This window comes from Mizuhopecten yessoensis, unplaced genomic scaffold (genome assembly GCF_002113885.1).
Source record: "Mizuhopecten yessoensis strain PY_sf001 unplaced genomic scaffold, ASM211388v2 scaffold9653, whole genome shotgun sequence".
Taxonomy (NCBI): domain Eukaryota; kingdom Metazoa; phylum Mollusca; class Bivalvia; order Pectinida; family Pectinidae; genus Mizuhopecten; species Mizuhopecten yessoensis.
This window is the reverse complement of record NW_018408155.1, coordinates 45709-67513: the sequence shown is the minus strand read 5'-3', so window position 1 is coordinate 67513 and position 21805 is coordinate 45709. Positions and strand designations below refer to the sequence as shown.

Below are 21805 nucleotides of genomic sequence, written 5' to 3'. Positions count from 1 at the left end.
AAATTCCTCAATACGTCTTCCTCTCTCGTCTGTGTTGGGAGAGCCCCACAGGCTATTATGACCATTAAAATCACCGAGTTATGAATGGTGTTGGGAGCTGGGAGACGAGATTATTGAGTTGCTCACAAGTGAAAACAATACTCGGAGGGAGATAAATTGAACAGACGGTTATTTGTCTGTGTAATGTTGCACAGACAGCAACAGCCTGTAAATTTGTGTTTAACTTGATCATTCTGTGAGGAATATTTCTATGGACAGCTACCGCTGCGCCACCTGCTGCTCTGCTAACTACAGTTGGAATGTTAGTGTAGAGTGAGAAATTTCTAAGCGTGATCGGGATTTTGAGCATGATTTCTTGTAGACAAAAATTGGCGGGTCTAAATTCTTTTGATAGATTCTGAAATTCTTCTATATTTGCCTTTAATCCGCGGATGTTCCATTGGATAATTGTATTATTTATCTTTTGCTATTTTGGCTGGATTTCGATGGAGTCGAAGCACGAAGCGCTGAGGCATTCGTCTCCATCTCATCATCGAAATCTAGTAGGACATTAAACCGGTTTGTCGGGTCCTCTGATCCTTTGCCAAAGGTAACATTCAGATCAGGTCCATCAGATTTGCCCCTCGCTATTCTATTTTTTTCCTAGGTCTGTTGGTAGGTGATGTTGCCTCTGTCCTCAGTTGGGATCGAGGAACAGATGTGAGTGAGCGAGATCGCTGCGACCGCATCTGTGCCCTAGATGGACCAACCTTTGTAGGGTTTTCTCCTGAAGAGGAAGGAGTTTTTGATGGTGGTGCTGGTTTTGATGGTGGTGCTGGTTTTGATGAAGATGCTTTTTTTGATGGTGATGCTGTTTTTGACAGGTTGTTTGGTTTGGTTGATTTGATTGGTTTGGTTGGTTTGGTTGATTTGATTGGTTTGGTTAAAGTCGTGAAACGGGATGGGTCCCCCGTGAGGATTTTCAAGTTCTGTTGACCAGCCATGTCTGGGACTTGTGAGCCCCAGGCAGGTATGTCTTCAGAAACTTGAACCGAAGCATCCTTGACCGTGACATTGTCAACCGGCGCCTTGCCTCGAGTCACCTGTGCGTAAGAGGGTGTAGCAATGTCTGCACTCCCGACTATCCTCCTGGCCTCGGGGAAAGAGACACCTCGGGTATATTTAACCCGTAATATCTCCCTCTCCTGGCTCCAGGTTGGGCAGTCGCGAGAAGAGGCAGCGTGCTTCCCCTCACAGTTGACACAGCGCAGGTTGGCGATGTCACAGTCATTTTGTTCGGTGTGACCCTCACGGCAGCAATACTGGCAGATCGATTTTCGTCTACATCGCTTTTCGTGATGACCGGAGTTCTGACAGTTTCGGCATCGCAATGAATTTGGGATGCAGACGGAAACGTTGTACCTCTGGTATCCGATTGTTAGTATATGGGGTAGTGTTGGTGTTGAAAAAGTGATGATGAAGGTGTTTGTTTTGATAGTATCATTGTTTCTCCTGATCACCATCCGCCTCACCTCAGAGACCGGGACGCTCTCCACCTGGAAATATGCCAGTATGTCTTCATCGGTGTCATTGCGCAAGGCTGGGCACCTGATTACCCCCTTGCTGCAATTAAGTGATGAGTGTGGTTTCACACTGACACCGATGCCGGCAAAACTGGTTGTTCCGAGTAGGTTCATCGCCTGTTGTTGGCGATAAACCTCTATAAGGAGATCGCCCGATCCCAATGGCTTAACGGATTTCACATCCCCTGCGATTCCATGGATGCCCTTTCTCAACAGAAGTGGCGACAACGCGGCCGTTGTTTTACCACTCTGTGTGGAGGTCATCACAAGGAATTGCGGGAATTGGGTGTTCTGTTTTGCGTTTTGTGTTGGTTTTGAGCTAGAGTCATCGTTCCGGTTTTTGATATGTCCATCGTTTTGGTGGTTTTTATCTTTACCCATGTGTATTTTTGTTTGTTTCTCGATCTATGCCTCCACCCGCCACGGAGCCCAACAAGGGGACACTGGTGTGACGCGGATATCCAGCGCCAAGTGTCGGAGATACATAGAATAGTATACTCGTAAGAATATACATACTATTTGAAAGAGTATACTCTCGCGATTGACCCTGAGCCACCGCCTTCTTGGGAGTATGTAAACCAAGGGCTCGGCGTGACCAGCCGATTGGTGATAGAGGGCCCATATCACCTCTCGTCTACCCAGAGTCCGAAGCCAAAGCAGTATGTTGCAGAATATCGGATCATGTCTCCTTCCTATCAAGAGTTTGACAGTGATTCCGACTCTGCTCAGCTACCAGGATCTTCTTCCCCCAGGAATACNTCAATCATACCCCCGAAATTATCACATACGCACTGAGCACCAACGTACCGCGCCTCGGGACGTGGACCCAGCTTTCTTGGAGGCTAAAAAAGTATTAGCTAAAAATGTTTACTGCTATCAATTCATACATCAGCAATACCTTTTACATAGTGGTACATCCTTATTTTTTCGGAACGACAATAACAGTGCATAGCGTAAGTATATTACTTTCCAAAATCTGTCTAATATTTAAAAAAAACAGCCAGAAAATGTATTAGTGTCTACAAAACCATAAGGATAATATGACCAGGAGTTCAAGAAGGGTTAGCGTCTTCTTCTTCATCGACAACAGCCGCCATGTAATTATAGGTAAAATCTCAGAGAATTAGTTAGTGACAATAAAACCACAGGACACAACTTATTAGATTATAATGACAACCATAAAACTTGTACATAGTTTTCACCAACCTGCCACTTTGTCAACCCTGCGTTGTGATATTCGGATTATACATAAACGCCTGAGTTAGGAGGCAGGGATGGTACTATCAAGAAATGTCAAGTTTGCGATAGGAAAGTCGAAATCGTTCCGCTTAACGTAAAGCGAAGGAGGTCACGTTTCCTGCTGGAAATGTTGCGATGAAAGACGGAGGAAAGAAACTGAAATGGAAAAGTCTGTAGCGCCCTTGATTTCAAGTTCAGGAGTGTAAACACAAATCGACGTGGTCAATATGTGTTAGTTATTTCCAGAAAGCATGTCTTTGAATGCTTTTGGTGTTTTGTTTTGTTTTTGTGTGTTTTGTACGTCCTATTAAAAGCGTTGGTCATTTAAGGACGTGCCAGGTTTTGTTTTGGGAGGAAAGACAGAGTTCCCGGAGAAAAGCCACCGGCTTACGGCCATTACCTTACGACTACCCCACATAGGTCTCGAACCCGCGACCGAGTGGTGGATGGCTAGTGGTAGCAGAATTTCAGACGCCTTAACCACTTTGCTACCGCGGCCCCTATTGTTGAATGAGGTGATCTTAGAAATAATCGTAGGAGACTGATGTCTAATGAATTTCTAAATATCACCAATTACATCGATGACAAAAATAATACACTTTCAGTTGTGCGCTGATATCAATTAATTAAATTCGATATTTTGAGGTAGAGGTAGTAGTGATGATAAATGCTTTGATTTTTTTAGTGTATACATCGCGGTGAACATATGGTTGAGAAAATATAACGACGAATATAGATATTTCATTTATAATTTACTGCCATCGTATGACAACACAATGTTTTTGACATGACCATTTCACATACCGCCATCAATAAATCCAGCAAGGAATGACATTTACCAAAAGTTAATATGAAACTTGTGTATCAGAAACTCAGTTCAGTTTTCCCTTTTATTATGCTCTGAAGTACCATTGGCAGTTCCCCTAGTCGTTAGGAAGTCAAATAAATTGCGAACGAAATTATTTACGAGACAAAAAGTCTATCTCTATAAGATTACCGGAAGTCGAATATCCATCACGCGGACTGATGGGTAATGTAAGCGATGGCATCTGTCTCGTCTGTCTAGTCTCAAATCATTTCTATTGAGGATAGTTCTTGATGTAACGTATATAGATACCTGAAGTACGGGCTAGTGAGCTGGGAACACTGATTAACAAATTTGATTGATTAATATAGTTTCGTATGCACTCATCTCTCTCTATATGGCATATAAAAAAAAATAACAATAAATCTGTTTATGGATAAGTAAATCGAATCAAACAAGTTAAAACTACAGCAACAATACTTAAATAAAAAATACACATGCCACCCTTCCCTTCAATTTTAAAGGACATAAAGCCAAATCAACGTTTAACAAAAGAAAAATAGGTAAATAAAACGTCCAACTAGAGTCAGTGCAGCGTAATGGATGGGTCACAGTGACCTACATAAATTTGTGTAGTACCTCTTATTTGAGTTTGATGTCTCTGAATTTTCAGAAAGCAAACTATGTCAATCGGACGGTCTCAAATAAACCGCGCAATAAACTCGTTAGAAAAACACAAGTGTGTGGTCTTGCAATTTTATTACATTTTTGCCTGTGAAATATTCCCGCCCTTTTTTCCATTACTTTTTTCATGTTTTATGCTTTAAAAATGTAATAAATAGAAAATTTAATAGTATCTTCAGTAATAATTAAGTTTTTTATACTTATGTACAAAAACAAGTTTATACATAAACTGTACCTTTTACTACATATAATTTACACACCATATTTTGATAAATATTTATAGGTTTCAGTATATATCATACAAGGAGACAATAATTACGTACGTTCATGGAGCGAGACATTCCTTTGTGTGTTACCAGTGTAATATCTTCGTTGATAGATAGCGTTCAACAATAAGCATGACTTCTAAAAGGAAAACAGCAGCGAAGAAAACGACATACGATTCGGCGAACCCTGCCCATTGGACTATGAAACAGTTACGAGAAGAAATCTCGAAGTGGGGCCTTGTTGTTCTAGCTTCGATGTCTAAAACGATGCTTAAACAGAAGAACATGGACAATGTTCAATTTCATAATGGCAATACAATTACGGCAATTGCTCATCACCACAGTGTCGAAATACACCGCGAAAACCAAAACAATAGTCAAGACTGTTTCGATTCTGTAATCGAAGACGAAACGGAAAGCGAGCGTGTGCGCAGTGAGACTACAGCTACAGGAAGGATCTCTTTCGTATCTGCAACACCCAGCAGTAGCAGTGCGGCGACAGCGAGTGACACAGATTCGTCCAACATAAGTGCCCTCCAGCAACCCGTGTCATTATTAACTGAAACGGTGACCCTATTAGTTCGGATTAGTCTGACTAGTACAATCAATCGGCAACCAGTCGAGCGTGAGGATCAACGAGACTTTAATTTAAAATCGGCATATCCGCCCGTGCTTGACCAACAAGGAGCCGCCGCTACCACACACACAGGCCTAAATAGGGTACACCCGGAGATGTTTCCAAAGAAAGTTGCAGTGCCAGCAAATCTAAGAAAGCAGATACTAGAAGGTAAGGCCGTAAACATGGCTTCATTATTAATTAGTGACCAAGAGCATTAACATGCCAATCTAAATCAGAACAATCAGCACAGATTCCAAGATGCACGGTTACACCGTAACCTAACGATAGTCGAGTTCTTAACAGCCTTTGACAAGTATAAACAGAACATGAGTGAGGCTTACTCTCACAGTTGGCGTGAAATGGACGAGTATGAGGGGAACATTCTGGAAATTCACAATTTCTACGGCCAACTCAAACGCTAAAGCTGCAACAGCCATCAGGGAGGACAATATTGTCGTTGATTGGGGAAAACGTGATAAAGACTTGCTGTACATGATTTAGCAGGAGCGAAAACTAATGAATGCCAGCATTGTTGGTCCTTCGAACACCACACACCGTTTTGTCACCAGCAGGACCGCAACGTTAACCCTAACCATAAATTCCAAGGCTAGGTTAAGAGCACAGCACCAAAAGTCACCGACAAGCGAGGGCGCCCACGTGTCACACACAATAATGTAGAAGTGTGTAACATCGGGGTTGCACTAGGGAGGATTGCCATTTTAACCATAGTTGCATCCGATGCAAAGCATCAGACCATGGATTGAAGAAATGTATAGCTAAACCAGGAAATCAGAGAAAATCCAACTGACTATCGGATGCCCCCCATTACAAGTCTCTACACCAGTAAGCGTTGAACAGTTGAGAAAGGAATTAACTTGTCATCCAAACCAACAATTTGTGGCATACCTATATGTACAGGACTTGCAGGATACTACTTTTGTGTGTAATAACTTAGAATCGTCCCTACGAGATTAAAACAGTGTCACAGAATTGGTACACAAAGAGTTGAAAAACCCTTCGTTATAGGCCCATTCCAGTCATCACCGTTTGATACCTATCGGATCAGCCCGTTAGGCTTAGCTATTGGAAAATATTCGGGGAAAAAGAGACTCATCGTTGATTTATCAGCACGACATGATAACCCAGACCACAGCAGCATAAATAACCTGATAGACAAGGACTCGCTCTCTCTCACTTACGTTAAAATTGATGATGCTATAAAATTAATCCAGAGGTTAGGAAGGAGAGCTAAGATGTGTAAAGCTGACATTAGTGACGCTTTCAAGCTTATCCCTATTCGTCCGGATCATAAGGCCCTTATTTGGATTTGTTTGGAACAAAAAACTATACTTCTATACACGTCTTGCTTTCGGAGTCTTTAAAAATGGTAGTTTCTACTCCTGCTTAACGCTCAGCAAATTAGGAGTGGGACGACTGGTTCGCCCGTTGTCAGTATAATGTGACCGGGTGGGGCGTCCTGCTTGGTGTCTTCGGCAGTATGTTTCAGTGAGGTAGCACTATAAAGTCGGCATCAGTTCCGCGCTATCACAAGGAGACAAACACGGACATATCGCAGCCTCCCAAAATACACACACATACACTACACGCATGCATCTTGCACACAGGGGGGGGGGGGGGGTCCTTAAATGACCTTAGCTGTTAATAGGACGTTAAACAAAATCAAACAAACAAACAAACAAACGATCAAGCCCGAAGATTTTTGACACATTATCACAAGCTATCTGTTGGATTGCGACTAATAACTATGAAATTACAAATATCCTACATCTGCTGGATGATTTCCTTACAGTTGACAACCCAGATTACTGTGCAGAAAGGACCATGGCGCTTATTTACACCATTTTTGCCAAGTTGAATATCCCGTTAGCAAAACACAAAACTATTGGTCCACTTACAGTCAGATTCAGAAAATATGGTAGCAAAATTATTGAACTTTGCTTCCATTGTCATATGAGCAGGCAGGTCTTTTGTTTCTTATCTTATCACTTTGTCAACTTCAGTGAAGAAATTACACCACCACGTGACACTTGACAGGGAGTGCAGGACATATTTAGCTATGTGGCTATACTTCCTACAGCAGTGGAATGGGGTGGAAATTGTCCACGACAGTGAAAGATCACATGCTCCCGACATGCACCTATACATAGACGCGTCATCATCTGTAGGACATGGAGGTTATTTTGAAGGTCGTTGGTTTTGCGAACAATGGTCATCAGAACACCATACAGGCTATATAACGATGGCAGTGCTCCCGAACTTACCACCATTGCTCTGCCTTTTCCCCAGTTTATGTCACATTGTATATTATGCACACATCAATTTTGTATGACCTTACCATTTCCTTATCATCATAAAGGACAAACTGGTATTATGGAATGATGTTTTCTGTGATTTGTTTATCATTTGTTAAGATGCTGTTTTTTAATCAAATAGTTAAACAGAAAGAAGATGCCACTCAAATACAACGTTCAGTAGAATATGGCATGAGTGTCTTCCCCCCATTCAGTTTATGACATGCAGGACATATTCTGCCAGACTGTAAATCTTTTAGGAATTGCAAACATAAGGTAAACCAATTGAATTGGGTACTATATGTACAACAATGATTTGCTTAAAGGTTGATTACAGCAGTGTTACCTTACTTTAAAATTCTGTCTATATACACCCCAAACACCTACAATTCAACTGCATAATATGTGTTTGCAGACACATAGCTGCCTATAGACTGGTATGCAGGTGAATCCACTAAATTTGCAAAAAGAAAAACCTAGCAAGTTGTAAGCTTTGCCAATGATCAAACATTGTAACTTTCTTTAAAGCAGGAATATATATCCCTCATAAATACAATATTTAGTTGCTCGAAATATATGTATCTGCTTTAAAAACATTTTAGACTTTAATATCCTGAAACGTTTCGAGTGTGTGCCTTGGGGGTGTCTTTTTTTATAAAACGTTTTCACTTCATAATAAAACTACATTTGTGTCTATTGTGTTGCATAGGTGATCACCAAACCTTGTAGGTACCAGGTATATATCAATTGATATTTAATGCATATACTTTCTGTTGATATATTATATACACTACATGTAATTATATTTCATTTCAGGGGTGCTAAAGGTGAAGCCTACACTTGAAAGGGAGGAGACTGATGTAACAACAACAACGGCGGCCAACAGCTACAGGTGAGCGATGTTAACCCATGCATGAACAGTGGTAACGTGTACTGTATAGTACGTGTAACATGGACATGTCTAGTCAACAGTTTCATCCACAAGGTAACCAGTAGTTCAACGGACAACCATATATGAGTAATGGCCAACCCCCGAATACTGCTTTTTACACTATGAAGTCCCCTACTCCCATGGTCCCGTCAAGCATGACCCAACCCAGCACTCCGCCGCCATTTCCGGATCCCCCCCCCCCCCCCCCCCCCCCCCCCCCCCCCCCCNGATTGGTCCAAAAAAAGCAGGGAAGGTGAGCAAAATTTAGTCAATTTCAACAGAAAGAAAAAGACTGAAAACAAAATCTAAAAAATTGAAGGGAACTGAAATTTAAATCTCTGAGCAATACCCGAAGGAGGTCCAGGATGTCAGGAAGAGGCTTTGGCCTATCTGGAAAAAGGCTCGCGATGAAAAGAAGAGGGCAGTGTTCGTAAAGGACAACCGTTATATCGATGGTGAATTGTACAGATGTCCCGTTTCGTCCGTTTCGTCCGTACAACTACCTGGTCACATTCTGACTCCAAGTCCTCATGTATAAGCCTGCTAGCATTGAATATTAATAGCGGTTTAGATAGGAAATTAAAATCTTCTAGTTAACAAAACTTCATTCAAACTTACAATGTTATTGTCTTAACGGAATGTTGGATTCCTAATGATTACCATATCAATAAAACTTACCAATACTACTCAGGGTGGCGGTATTGTAGTTTTAATTGATTCCAGTTTAAAACAATATTTCTGTTTGTGAGATAATAAATGATTCTATTGTTTGGTTAAAGATAGATAAAAGTCTGTTACTTGAAAACAAAGATGTCTACTAAGCTTGTATGTACATGCCACCCGCAAAATATAACTGTGATATATTTCATGAACTTGAAGCTAGTGTGAATCGTTACACCACTGAAGGTGAAATTTTGCTAGTTGGCGATTTAAATTTATAGAAAATGATAACATCCATGTCAGTTTAGAGAGGAGACTCTCTGATTTGTTCAACTACACTCCTGACGATGAGTATGGTATCCGAGCTAACCCTGACGACATTATTAACCAATTAGGGAATCGGTTAATTGATTTATGTAAAACACCAGGTATACGCATATTTAACGGCGGGGATGCAGACGGGTTTTTAAATGATATTACATTTTGTGGTCACAACGGATTGAGCGTTATCGACTACTTGATATTAATCCATGCCTTTTCAATGTTATTAAACATTTTATAGTTTGTAATTTCAATGTGCTGTCTGAACACGCCCCCTTGCACTTGCAAATGTTTACTCGATTCTCATTGGATGAGCGCAGTACTTCGCACGCGGACACACCTGTGTGTACCGAGATACCGACTTACCACTGGAGTGACGAACACAGCGGCCAGTTTTTAAACACTCTTGCAAATAATCTCGAAATTATTACCGCGTCCGTTATACTGTCAGGTTTAGAAACACAGCAATATATATTGATACATGTGTCGGTCGTTTTACCGACGAATTGACCCGTACAATGAGTCCGTTAATTGCGCTTGCTAACCCTATCGGGGTGTGACCAACCAATCAGAGGTACACACGTGTGCGAGGGCAAACCTTGGTTTGATCCCGATTTAAAACGTTTATTCTATAATTATAAAAATACTTTTAATGTATTCAACAAATGTAAGTCTGCAAATAATCATAGATATTTGGTTGATAAAAAGAAGTTATATAAATCAGCAGTAGCTGTTAGGAAAAGAGATTATATTAGATTTGAAGGTGACATGCTAGAATACCTAAGAAAGTACAACTTAAAACAGTTCTATAAGAAATCGCCTAAATCATCAGGTCCCCAAATGAGTATTGCTGTTTTGTATAACCATTTTAAAGGGCTTGCCGCAGAGGGTGGAAATGAGACTGGTTTTGATGATACTTTTAATCATGATGCAGATGAAAATTATGTGCCATTAGATGAAGAATTAGACAGTCCTGTAGGTATTGATAAAGTTAATAAAGCTATTCGGAATTTGAATCGTGGCAAATCAAATGGATCGATGGAATTTTAAACGAATGTTTTTTATTAGGTAAAGATTTATTGTTGCCTGCCTTGTGCATACTATTTAATGACATTTTGAACTCCGTGTGCTTCCCTTCGGAGTGGTCCGCGACCATCATAACTCCAGTCTATACAAAAGGTATACAAACTGATCCTAATAATTTTAGAGGTATCGGTCTATTAAGTTGTCTCGGAAAATTGTTCACGTCTATTTTAAATTCTAGGTTAATAAATTGGTCCGAATCATACAATGTTATTACAGATGCACAGTTTGGATTTCGCACTAGATTTAATACTGTAGATGCGATTTTCGCTCTTTATTCAATTATAATTAAATCTCTTATTGAAAATAAGCGTTTGTATTACTGCTTTATTGATTTCCGCAAAGCGTTTGACTATGTAAATAGGGTTAATTTATGGTAAAAACAAAATTAGGAGTCAGAGGCAAGCTTCTGAACATCATTAAATCAATATATAATCATGTAAGATCTTGTGTAAAATTTCAAGGTTGTTTGTCTGATTTTTTTTTTAATGATATCGGTTTATTGCAAGGCGAAATTTTGTCGCCGATACTTCATTCCATGTACGTTAACGACTTTGAGTCTTTTTCAAAACCAACGATACGATTTTGAAGAATTAAGCCTATTCCTTATGTTATATGCTTACGATTTAGTCTTGCTTTCGGAAACTGTTGAAGGCTTGCAGGAATTACTGGATAATCTTGTTATTTATTGCGAGCAATGGAAATTAGCTGTTAATAGTGAAAAAACGAAAGTTGTGGTATTCCGTAAAGGCGGGAAAATTTGTTTGCTCTATTTCTAAGTGTTCAAATATGAGTCTTACTTATAAAACCATGCTGTGTTTGTTTGATACCTACGTTAGTAGCATATTGTACTTCTCTTGTGAAGTGTGGGGTTCGACCAAAGGGTTTGACATTGAAATGTACATTTAAAATTTTGTAAGAGGTTACTTCAAGTTAAACAATCTACAAATAATGTAATGGTATACAGGGAACCTGTTCGTTTCCCTTTAGAATATACAAGAAGGTATAGAATAATTAAATATTGGTTTAAACTGCTCGACACGAACAACTGTATTTTGAGTACTGCATATGATTTGTTATTAAAGAAAAGCACCGGTGTTTGTTTCAATTAGGTACACTATGTACAAAAGTTGTTATGTACTCTTGGTTTCGGTGAAGTATGGCTTAGCCAATCACCATCGAACGCTAAATCCATTTTAACTTGTATACGACAAAGAATGTTTGACCAAGCTCAACAATATTTGAGAGATTTATTAGAGAATTCCTTGAAATGTTTTTTATATAAGCAAATTGTAAACCATGTTTCCATCCAGTTTTATTTAACTAAGTATATGCCTAAGAAATATAGAATGTGTTTAACAAAACTTCGCATGTCCGCACATTCTTTGAAACCGGTCGTTATAGAAATATCGAGCTGAATAGGAGATATTGTGCAATTTGAAAGTCGACTACTGAAGTAGAAGACGAATAACATTTTTTATTAATATGTAATATGTACAACGACTTCAGAAGTCAATATATCAAAATCAAATTGGCAAAAACATTCAATATTCCAAGTAATACAGTTATTGTGTGTCAATAACAACAAGGAATTAAGCCGTCTCGGCAAATTTATTTTTGAAGCAAATAAGAAAAGAGCTGTATTTCTCTAACTCGTACTCCACTTTTGTCTTGCTGTTGTTTCACATCCTTATTATGTATTGTATGTAATATGTAATATGTACTCAAAGGCCGTAAGGCCTACAGTCAATAAATTGAATTGAATTGAATTGAGACTAGTAATGAGAGAAAAAGTCATTCCTGAATGTCTTCCAGTGGGGTTAGAGGCTAAAGGATGGTCACCAAGTTGGCAACATAAGCCTGCCTCCTCTATAAAAATACTTGCAAGTACAGTTGTGGGACCGCACAACGCACCAAAAATGGCGTGCGCACACCGTGCATACATCGTTCACACACCGTCCGCACATCGTCCACACATGGTGCGCACAACTGTGCGATTTAGCAATCGTTCGCCCCGTTGTGCGCTTCTCTCCGCACAACTGTGCGATTTGGTATCGTTTGTAGATCAAAATTACGGAATGACAAAAATACGGAAGGCTTGTATGCGATAATGTACACTGTGTATATATCTGTAATTTCTCATCCCAATAATCAAGATTATACAATTTCACAATGCGTATTACACAGTATTACAGTGACCGTTAGGCTGTCAAGAAAGGGTTTGGCTCCAAGGTAACAGAACAGGTAAATAACAATTTTATGAGTGTCCGGAGTTTTACCTGACCAGTGCCTGACACACAGAGCTGATATGCGATACCGTTTGACCGTAATAAAAAGGATTTGTTATTTGCATTCGTTTACCTATATATAGCTCCCCTTCACCTGGATTTTCACACCCCCGGCCTTACCCGACGAGTTACGTAAATGCCCCAGGCGGGGAGAAAACTACGGTCCAGGTACATGTACACAATGGTTATGTTTACCTGTATACGGGGTTGTGTTGTAATTTTACATGTGTCGATTAAGTTTGTTTAAAAACACAGAAAACACAATTCCTAAATATAAGAATTTATAGACAGAAAGATAAGTTTATAGATGTTGCTAGAATATAGAAACATACGTAAACATCAAGTTTATATGTTTAACAAGAAACCGTATAAATTGTTAAGGCATTCCTCAATTTACACCAACCACGATTGTTATCGCACAACGTCCGTCCATCGTGCGCACATATGTGCGCAAGCAATGATCGTTCAGCTTTTTATCGTTCGCCCATCGTGCACACACCGTTCACACACCGTGCACACATCGTGCGCACACCGCACATCGTGTAACGTTGTGCGATCCCACAACTGTACCTTCCCTGCCTACTTCTAGATGTAATCAATCCCATATTGGTGATTAGTCCGAATTATTTTGACGTTTTATCGACTTTTTTCATATCGGTCTGTCGTTGATTAACGTCACTACTCCGGCCCTCTATAATATGCGGGAAATATGCGACCCGCGCCCGGAGCGCACTTCAAACTGATATTTTAGAAACAAATCGTCACTTTCACACACATTTGGCACATGGATCGAAAGATCTATTCTTTATGCACAAGATGAACATTCATAACATGCCTCAAACAACCAATACAATCACTAAAAACATATTTTTTCCAACTTACTCTGTTTTACTTTAGTTTTTTTATAGCCCCACCTTCTAATGCCACGTGACTAAAATCTCGCCGGCCTACGTCATAACGTTGGGATATCCTCAAGTCATGTGACATTGCTCATGGCCTAATTTCCATTAAAATCATTGGTTGGTATAGAAAACGTTTGAAAATACTTTTCGTAATGATTTTTGAAACATGTTATTGATACCACCTAATGCATAAAGAATAGATCTTTCGATCCATGTGCGACATGTGTGTGAAAGTGACAATTTGTTTCTAAAATATCAGTTTGAAGTGCGCTCCGGGCGCGGGTCGCATATTTCCCGCATATTATAGAGGGCAGGAGTTCTGACGTTAATCGACGACAGACCGATATGAAAAAAGTCGATAAAACGTCAGAATAATTCGAACTAATTGGTGATCTATCCAAACAAAGGAATGATGACATACTGTGTTTGAAATCTACTTCTTTGGTGAATAGTGCATTTCAGTGACTACATTATATTATTGTATTCTATTCAATTCATTTGTACTGGCCTGAGGACTGTCTTTCTGCGACTGTACAAGTTTTATAGTTTTTTTCATCATGTCAAAGTGCTTACTGGGTATAGAATGTGAGGCTAAAATGTGTAGTGTTAGGCGATGAGTATTAAAATTTTCCTTGGCTAATAAAATGATGGGAAATGAACAAAACAGAACTTGTTATTTATTATCTACAAAAATTAAGAAAAATAGTAATAAAAATAGGAATAACATATTCTGTGCCTGAACAAAATTGCCTGTTTTATATTCTGAAACTGACGTTAAACAATTTTTTGAAAAAAAATTAACTAAATTGAAACAGCAAGATTTTGAAGTTGTGTCCAATTCCCATAAAAAAAAAAAAAAAAAAAAAAATNAGAGATTACCAAAGTGTCGCCGAAACCAAAATACGAACTCAAAATCGATCTATTAGTGCAAAAATTGACAAAGGGAAACTGACAAGGAAACTCTTGGGCAGAAAGTACAAGGTGAATAAAACCAGGTGTTCCAGAAGGGTAAGCGTTTTCTGCTTCATCGGTGAAACCCACCATGTAAATCTAAGTCAAGTCCAAGAAATGTCCCACCTTCGTGGCAAGTTCTTGGATTTTAAACAAGCGCAATATTTAAAGCTTCACAAGTACTAAAATTAAAAAAAATAATGGTAACTATGTACGATTACTAGTTGCAATAATTACTTTAAACTTGATTAACATGTTAAGAACCACAACCAGTCTTTTTGGAATATGGTTTCCTGTCGGTGGAGTTTAATGACAAAGTACAGTGCGTGTTAATTCGAATGAAGCTGTAAATCGAAGATGTACATAGCGTCAACTTCAATTAAAACCCGACATCACGTGTACAGGACCATCAACACGTATTTCATCAGGACAGACATCTAAGGTTCGAGAAAACAATAGTAAAACAGACTATAGAGTAGCTAATAAACTGTTATATGTATTGTTCACCAGTAGGGAAGTCTACATGTTGATTCCTGAGGGCAAAATGTCTTATTAAAGTGGGTGGTCGGGTGGCGCAGTAGATACAAATGTAATGCATTCGCCTTTCAATAAGACGATCGCGGATGGATTCCCCGATTGGACGTGAAAAGGTATGAGTAGTCACCTGACCGATCACATCGGTTTTCTACGGTACACCGGTCTCCTCTCATATAAATAACCATGTACGCTAATAATAGGGGCAACTAGAGTTTATATTTATATATACATCTAATTAAAGCCGTCTTGGACTATCGATGTGCAAGATGCATGCGTGTAGTGTATGCGTGTGTGTTTTGGGAGGCTGCGATATGTTCGTGTTTGTCTCCTTGTGATAGGGCGGAACTCATGCCGACTTTATAGTGCTACCTCACTGATATATACTGCCGAAGACACCCAGCAGGACACCCTACCCAGTCACAGTATAATGACAACGGGCGAACCAGTCGTCCAACTTCTAAATTGCTGAGCGTTGAGCGGAGTAGAAACTACCATTTTTACAGACTCTGGTATGTCTCGGTCAGGGGACATAACCCAAAGCCTTCCTCACAGGGGCGAACGCTCAACTAAAGGCCAAAAGTGAGGCATTGTCAAGGGAGACATAAGGAAGAAGAAAGTTGTTTAGAAAGAACAGAAAAGATATGATCCCAAATTTAGTCGCCTCTTACGATCATGCAATGGGGGCAGTAGGTACAATCCTTACGCCCTACCTGTAGGGACGCAAAGATCCTGTCATGTCACTTCTGTTTATAATTTATATAAATTATGCCTAATATAAACAAGACATTCGGATTGATATGTCTCGCCTGTGCCCTGCTTTGACCGTCAATGCACATATCAGAGCATCTAATTTATACGCAAAAACTTGATGTTGATAGAGATGCTGACAAAGTCAGCATTTGATACATGGGTTGAAATGTACAACCTAAGATGCATCTGTAGGCGAGACGGGTTAGTGACTAGATATATCGAGTAGTTAGTTTTAAGTATAAATGACATTAGGATAGCTATAATACGGGTGTTTTTTTATAAATACCAGCTGTAGAGTTGATAAGAGCAGATTATATGATAACTTGAGCTGTTATCGGTTAGATATAGCACTTCTGTCGTTTTGTTAGGTCGTATTTTCGCTCGTAGGCAGCCATATTGGAACATGCTGTAGTGATGTAAATTTATAGTACGCGTATTTTCATTGGCTGGGTTCAGAGTGCGGAGCCAATGAGATCTGTCCGTGGGATATATAAGCCGGTGTTTTCACGTACTCGGGGCAGACAGAGCCGGACAGCTTGCCTGACAAAAACCATGTCCAGGTAAGGATGGGTTAACTGCCACGTTTGTAATTAGGGTCGGATGACCTGAGAGACCCGGTATAGGGCCATGGGTAGAGTTACCACATGTTAGGTTGAGCATGCCGCACGGGCATTAGCAGTGCTTCATGGCTTGAAAGCCAGGGTGTAGAACAGCTGATTGTGTATATATATATATAATGTAGGGTTAGTGTGGAGAGACACAACAATGAAACTGACACAGAACAGAGGACAGTTCATATATTTCTCCCTGTTAAGTCTGTAATAGACCGTTTAGCATTAGAGATGGAGGTCTCACAATGCCTAGTTGGTAGTTTTATTGGCTTTAGGGGAAATATAGGAACTTGGCTTGGAAGTGTATAGAAGTTAGGATGTAACTATTAGTTTGGCTATTAATGTAAAGGGTGGGTATAAATAGGTTGTGATACAGGAGTTATGATATTTATCTAGAAAGGTTATCAGGTTTACCCTTACAAAACCATTCCATTATGATGTACACTTATTTTTTTTGATATTCCTTATTGTCCATATTCTACAATGGCAACAACATTTACAATGGTTATTATTGTTAACACTGTTGATATTTGATATTGTTATTAAATACTGGAACTGTTATTTCTGACTCTGGTTTTCATTTCTCTAATCTCCCGCCTGATGGGAAAAGAACACGGTGGAAGAGGGATAATGAGGAATAGGTGTCTGGCATATGAGATCACAGAATTAAACACAACGCGAAGTACATTATCATACCCACTATATCCGGGATTGACACCTATTCGACAGAAATCCCCCTTCTACTACANGTTATTTTTTTTCTTGTCCCCTGCAGAGTCTTAGATAATCAGAACTTGGCGGTGCGAAGAGGAGACGAACAGGAAGTTTCAAGTGGTATGGATAACTCTACCTATGATCCTGATACAAGGTTGATGAGAGAGGGAATCTCCGGGAATAGTGGCAAGCATGTCACATTTTCTGGTGATGATTTATTTTCTGATTTAGATAGGCCCAGTGATAGAAATATCACATTTCCCCAAAATGAGGTGTTTATGGACTCTGATGAGGATAATCAGATAAGAGGTGATACAACAATTTTTTCTGAGGGATTGGAAAGGTCCAGCAGGATCAATATCCTAGGTAGACAGGGAAATCTAAATATAATCACAGATGAACAAATCCATGTGGATGATACGACCAGATACTCTGGGTTAGCAGGAATAGATCGTTACCGGCTAGGGGCATGGGGGGAGCAACATGTGACCCCACGGTAGACGACTCTTGTGTCTAAGACAGGGAGAGTTTGGAGTCGGGAAGGGGATATGAGGCCCAATGGGAGGGACGGGGATATAAGGAATTCATGGACAGATAGTGGATATACCACATTAGGGGGAGATTTAAGGGGACATAGTTACGACAATAGGACCTCATATATCAGGGATACTAGGGATGACACCAGACTAATGTCCAGAGTGGATAGAAGTGGTCGGGTTACCAAAGGCGAGCTTAGGCTAGAGCCCCATGATGTATCTAGTACGGGGGGTAAGATGACTTGCAAGTCATATAAGGGGGACTGGGATGTAAATATGAAAACAGCCCCTGAGTTTGGCACCAATAGGGAGGATGTACCCTATAGGGAACTTAGTTGTGATGGTCGTAGAAGTGGTTCAGAAGCATATGAACTAGGATTTGATCAGGGTATGGTTGGGAGTTCGAGGAGACGGAGTATGCCGGAACCCATATACCAAAGTACACCCAGGCAATTTGCAACAAGAATAGGGGATAGTCACAACAGACATAATAATGGCAATGGAGACATACCTTTGAGATACACACGATGTATGGAGCATGATAATGGGGAGTTTGTCCTGGTCAAGGGAAGGAAGTATATACCAAACCAAGTGACCTCAGTAGCTAAAAGAAGAGAGAGAAAACCCTGAGCCATACGATGGGAAGAGTATAGACTGGGTTAGTTATATAACCCACTTCGAACAAGTATCTAGATGGAATGGGTGGGGGAATTCGGAAAAAGCAACCCAACTGTCTATGAGTTTGAGGGGTACCGCACAAGAACTACTAGCCACATTAACCCTTCACCAGTTATCTGACTATCAGACCTTGAAAGATTCACTAGAACAACCCAAGAGAGTTAGAGGTAGCATATAGATGTGAATACAGAAATAGAAGGCGAGGGGCTGAAGAAAGTGTTTTAGATTTTGGATATGCCATCCGTAAGTTAGCACAACAAGCCTACCCTTGTTCACCCTTCAGAACCTTTGAAACACAGGTTATTGATCAGTACATAGAGGGACTAAATAATCATAAGTTAAAGAAGCATGTTCTGCTGAACAAACCTACCACACTCGATAGGGCGATAGCACTCGCTACAGAGATAGAAGCCATAGAGAAAACTAGTACCAAGGCTATAAAGCCTAGGGAAGGGGATATTTGTGCAGTCACAGGGAAAAATAAAGGGGAGGCAACTCAAACTGGGAAAGGGAAAGAGCAGTGTAAAACCTTTTCTGAATTTGTGCCAAAAGATGGGAGTCAAAAACAGTTATGGATACAATGGTGCAGAGAACAGCAACTCTGTTTCAATTGTGGATCAGCCGATCATAGAGGGCAGGGCAATGTCCGGATCGGGCAAACCGGGATTCTTTGAAACCATGGGCAGGGAAAATCATTGAAAATGATGGCAAACTGTCGTTAAACTAGAAGAGACTGAGTCTAGGGCCATAGGTTCGGTCGGTAACATGAACCCTTTAGGAAACAAGAAGGGAAGTAAAGGGCCAAAATATGAAACAGGAGGGGTGTCCCCATATGATGAAAAACCAACAGCACTTCATTTGGAGAGCTGGGATCATTCTGAAGGGACAGAGGTAACACATAAACAGGGAGCAGGTCAGAATGAAAGTGGGAATTGTCAGGAGAAAGTAGAGGAAACAGGGGAGTTTGATCCGTCAAAGATGGACGACAATAGCATCAGGGTATATCTGAATGCTATAAACCTGTCGTGCTTATATGCCAAGACGAGAATAGATGGGGCCTATTATTACATGCTAATAGATTCAGGTTCATCAGTATCTATCATGTCCATAGAAATGTACCACAGATTAGGGATGCAACCGAGTGACATCTCCGACACACGGTTATCATTATTCACTGCTGGTGGTAAGAAACTAAATATCCGGGGTGAGGTAGCAGTAGCTATTGAAATTGACAACAGGCAGTTTGTACAAACATTTGTAGTAGCTGACATACATGGGTTAACAGGGATATTAGGAACAGACTTCCTAGAACTAAATGAAGCTTTATTGAATGTAACAAAACAGAAGCTTATCACTAAACAAGAGGCCCATGGGCCTTAACGGTCACCTGAGTCTATAGTATTTATTTTTGTTGTTGAAATATGTACCAATTTGAGTAAAAAATAGTATAATGTTAACTTAACTTTGTCANGACCCCCAAGATCCGAGAAATTTGTAGAAGGTAGGATAGAAGGCCTCTGTAGAGGGGAAGTGGGCTGTGTAACACAAGGGAAGCTTAGTTCAGAGTGGCCAATTCTGGTAGCCCATAGCTTAGTAGATACCAGGAGAAGCAAGGTTATAGTGTCACTGATCAATGTAGGAGAAAATCCTGTTAAAATCCAAGCTTTCACAAAGATAGGCCGGGTTGACATAGTAGATCAAGTTCACCAAGGGGAATTGCCAGAGAGCAAAACACCTGAACTACCAGAACATTTGAAATTATTGGTAAAAGGGGCATCCAGCAAGCTTACCGAGGGACAAAGTCAGGAATGAACTTCGCTAGTAGCTGAATTTCAGGATATCTTTGTAGGACCTGAAGGCAAGTTAGGGCAAACTGATATAGCTACACATAAGATTGATACGGGGGAAGCAAAGCCAATCAAAGTACCACCGCGTAGGGTACCATTAGCTCGGAAAGAAGTTATAGAGCGCGAGTTAGAGTCGATGCTCAAAGCTGGGGTAGTACAACCCAGTGAAAGTAGCTGGTCTGCACCGATCTGTCTGGTGACAAAAAAGACGAAAGCTGTAGATTTTGCGTAGATTTCAGAAGTATCAATGCTGTCACAAAGAAAGACGCATATCCATTACCAAGAATCGATGATACATTAGACACATTAGCAGGAGCTGAGTGGTTCTGCACGTTAGACATGGCCAGTGGCTATTGGCATATCCGGATGGATCAAAAAGATCAACACAAAACGGCGTTCGCGACTCACAAAGGTCTATACGAATTTAACGTTATGCCGTTCGGATTGTCCAATGCAGCTGCAACATTTGAAAGATTGATGGAGACAGTATTGAAAGATTTAAACTGGAAAAAAGTGGTACAACATTTGAAGCAACGCTCGCTAATCTTCGATTAGTATTTCTTAGATTTCGTCAAGCAAACCTAAAGCTGAAGCCTAAAAAGTGCGTGCTGTTTCAAACTGAGATCAGTTACCTAGGGCACATAGTCTCTGGATAGGGTATTAAATGTGACCCTGGAAAAGTAAAAGCCGTACGAAACTGGGCAAGTCCTACCAATGTTGCGGAAGTTCGTAGTTTCTTAGGATTAATCGGGTACTACCGACGATTTATAGAAAGATTCTCAAAACTAGCGTACCCGTTGGTCCAGCTGCTGAAGAAAAATGTAGTATTCCATTGGTCTGCAGATTGCAACGAGGCGTTCGAGCAAATGAAAGACAGACTCACGTCGGCACCATTACTCCATTTTCTGAAACCAGGAAACTATCTATTTATAATAGATACCGTTGCTTCAGCGAAAGGGATTGGAGCGGTCCTTTCCCAGATCCAAGATGGCCGAGAGTGTGTTATAGCATATGCTGCTAAAGCATTGAATGACGCCCAGCGGAACTATTGTACAACAAAAAAGGAGTTGTTGGCTGTAGTAACTTTTGTCAAGCACTTTAAGTACTACACCACGGGGAGGAAATTCTTAATCCGCACCGATCACGCATCTCTAGTATGGCTTAGAAACTTCAAAGAACCAGAGGGAATGTTAGCTAGGTGGATAACCGAGCTAGAAACATTTGATTTTGAAATAGAGTACAGGCCAGGGCCAAAGCATGGAAATGCTGATGGACTTTCTCGGAGACCTATAAGAAAATGCAAAAGGGAAGAATGTCCAGACTGTGTAGATCCTGCTCAGTTAGTAGAAAACCATGAACCGGAAACCATTTGTCCAGTACTGGGGGAACCTGATACTATTGCCATAGAAGGGGAAGGGGTTGTACCTAACTGGATGGGACAGTTTTCAAGGGTGGAATTAATACAGATGCAAAGCTCTGACGTGAGCATAGCGCCAGTAAGGAGTAAGC

General features: G+C 40.4%; 1 protein-coding gene across 1 annotated transcript; it reads right to left on the bottom strand.

Annotated features, from left to right (window-relative positions):
- Positions 1 to 626: 626 nt before the first annotated feature.
- LOC110458614 lies at positions 627 to 1943 on the bottom strand. Its single transcript, XM_021510396.1, has 2 exons — positions 977 to 1943; positions 627 to 766 (listed from the first exon to the last, which is right to left on the bottom strand). The coding sequence occupies exons 1-2, from the start codon at positions 1941 to 1943 to the stop codon at positions 627 to 629; spliced, it is 1107 nt and encodes a 368-aa protein (XP_021366071.1).
- Between the last annotated feature and the right edge of the window lie 19862 nt (positions 1944 to 21805).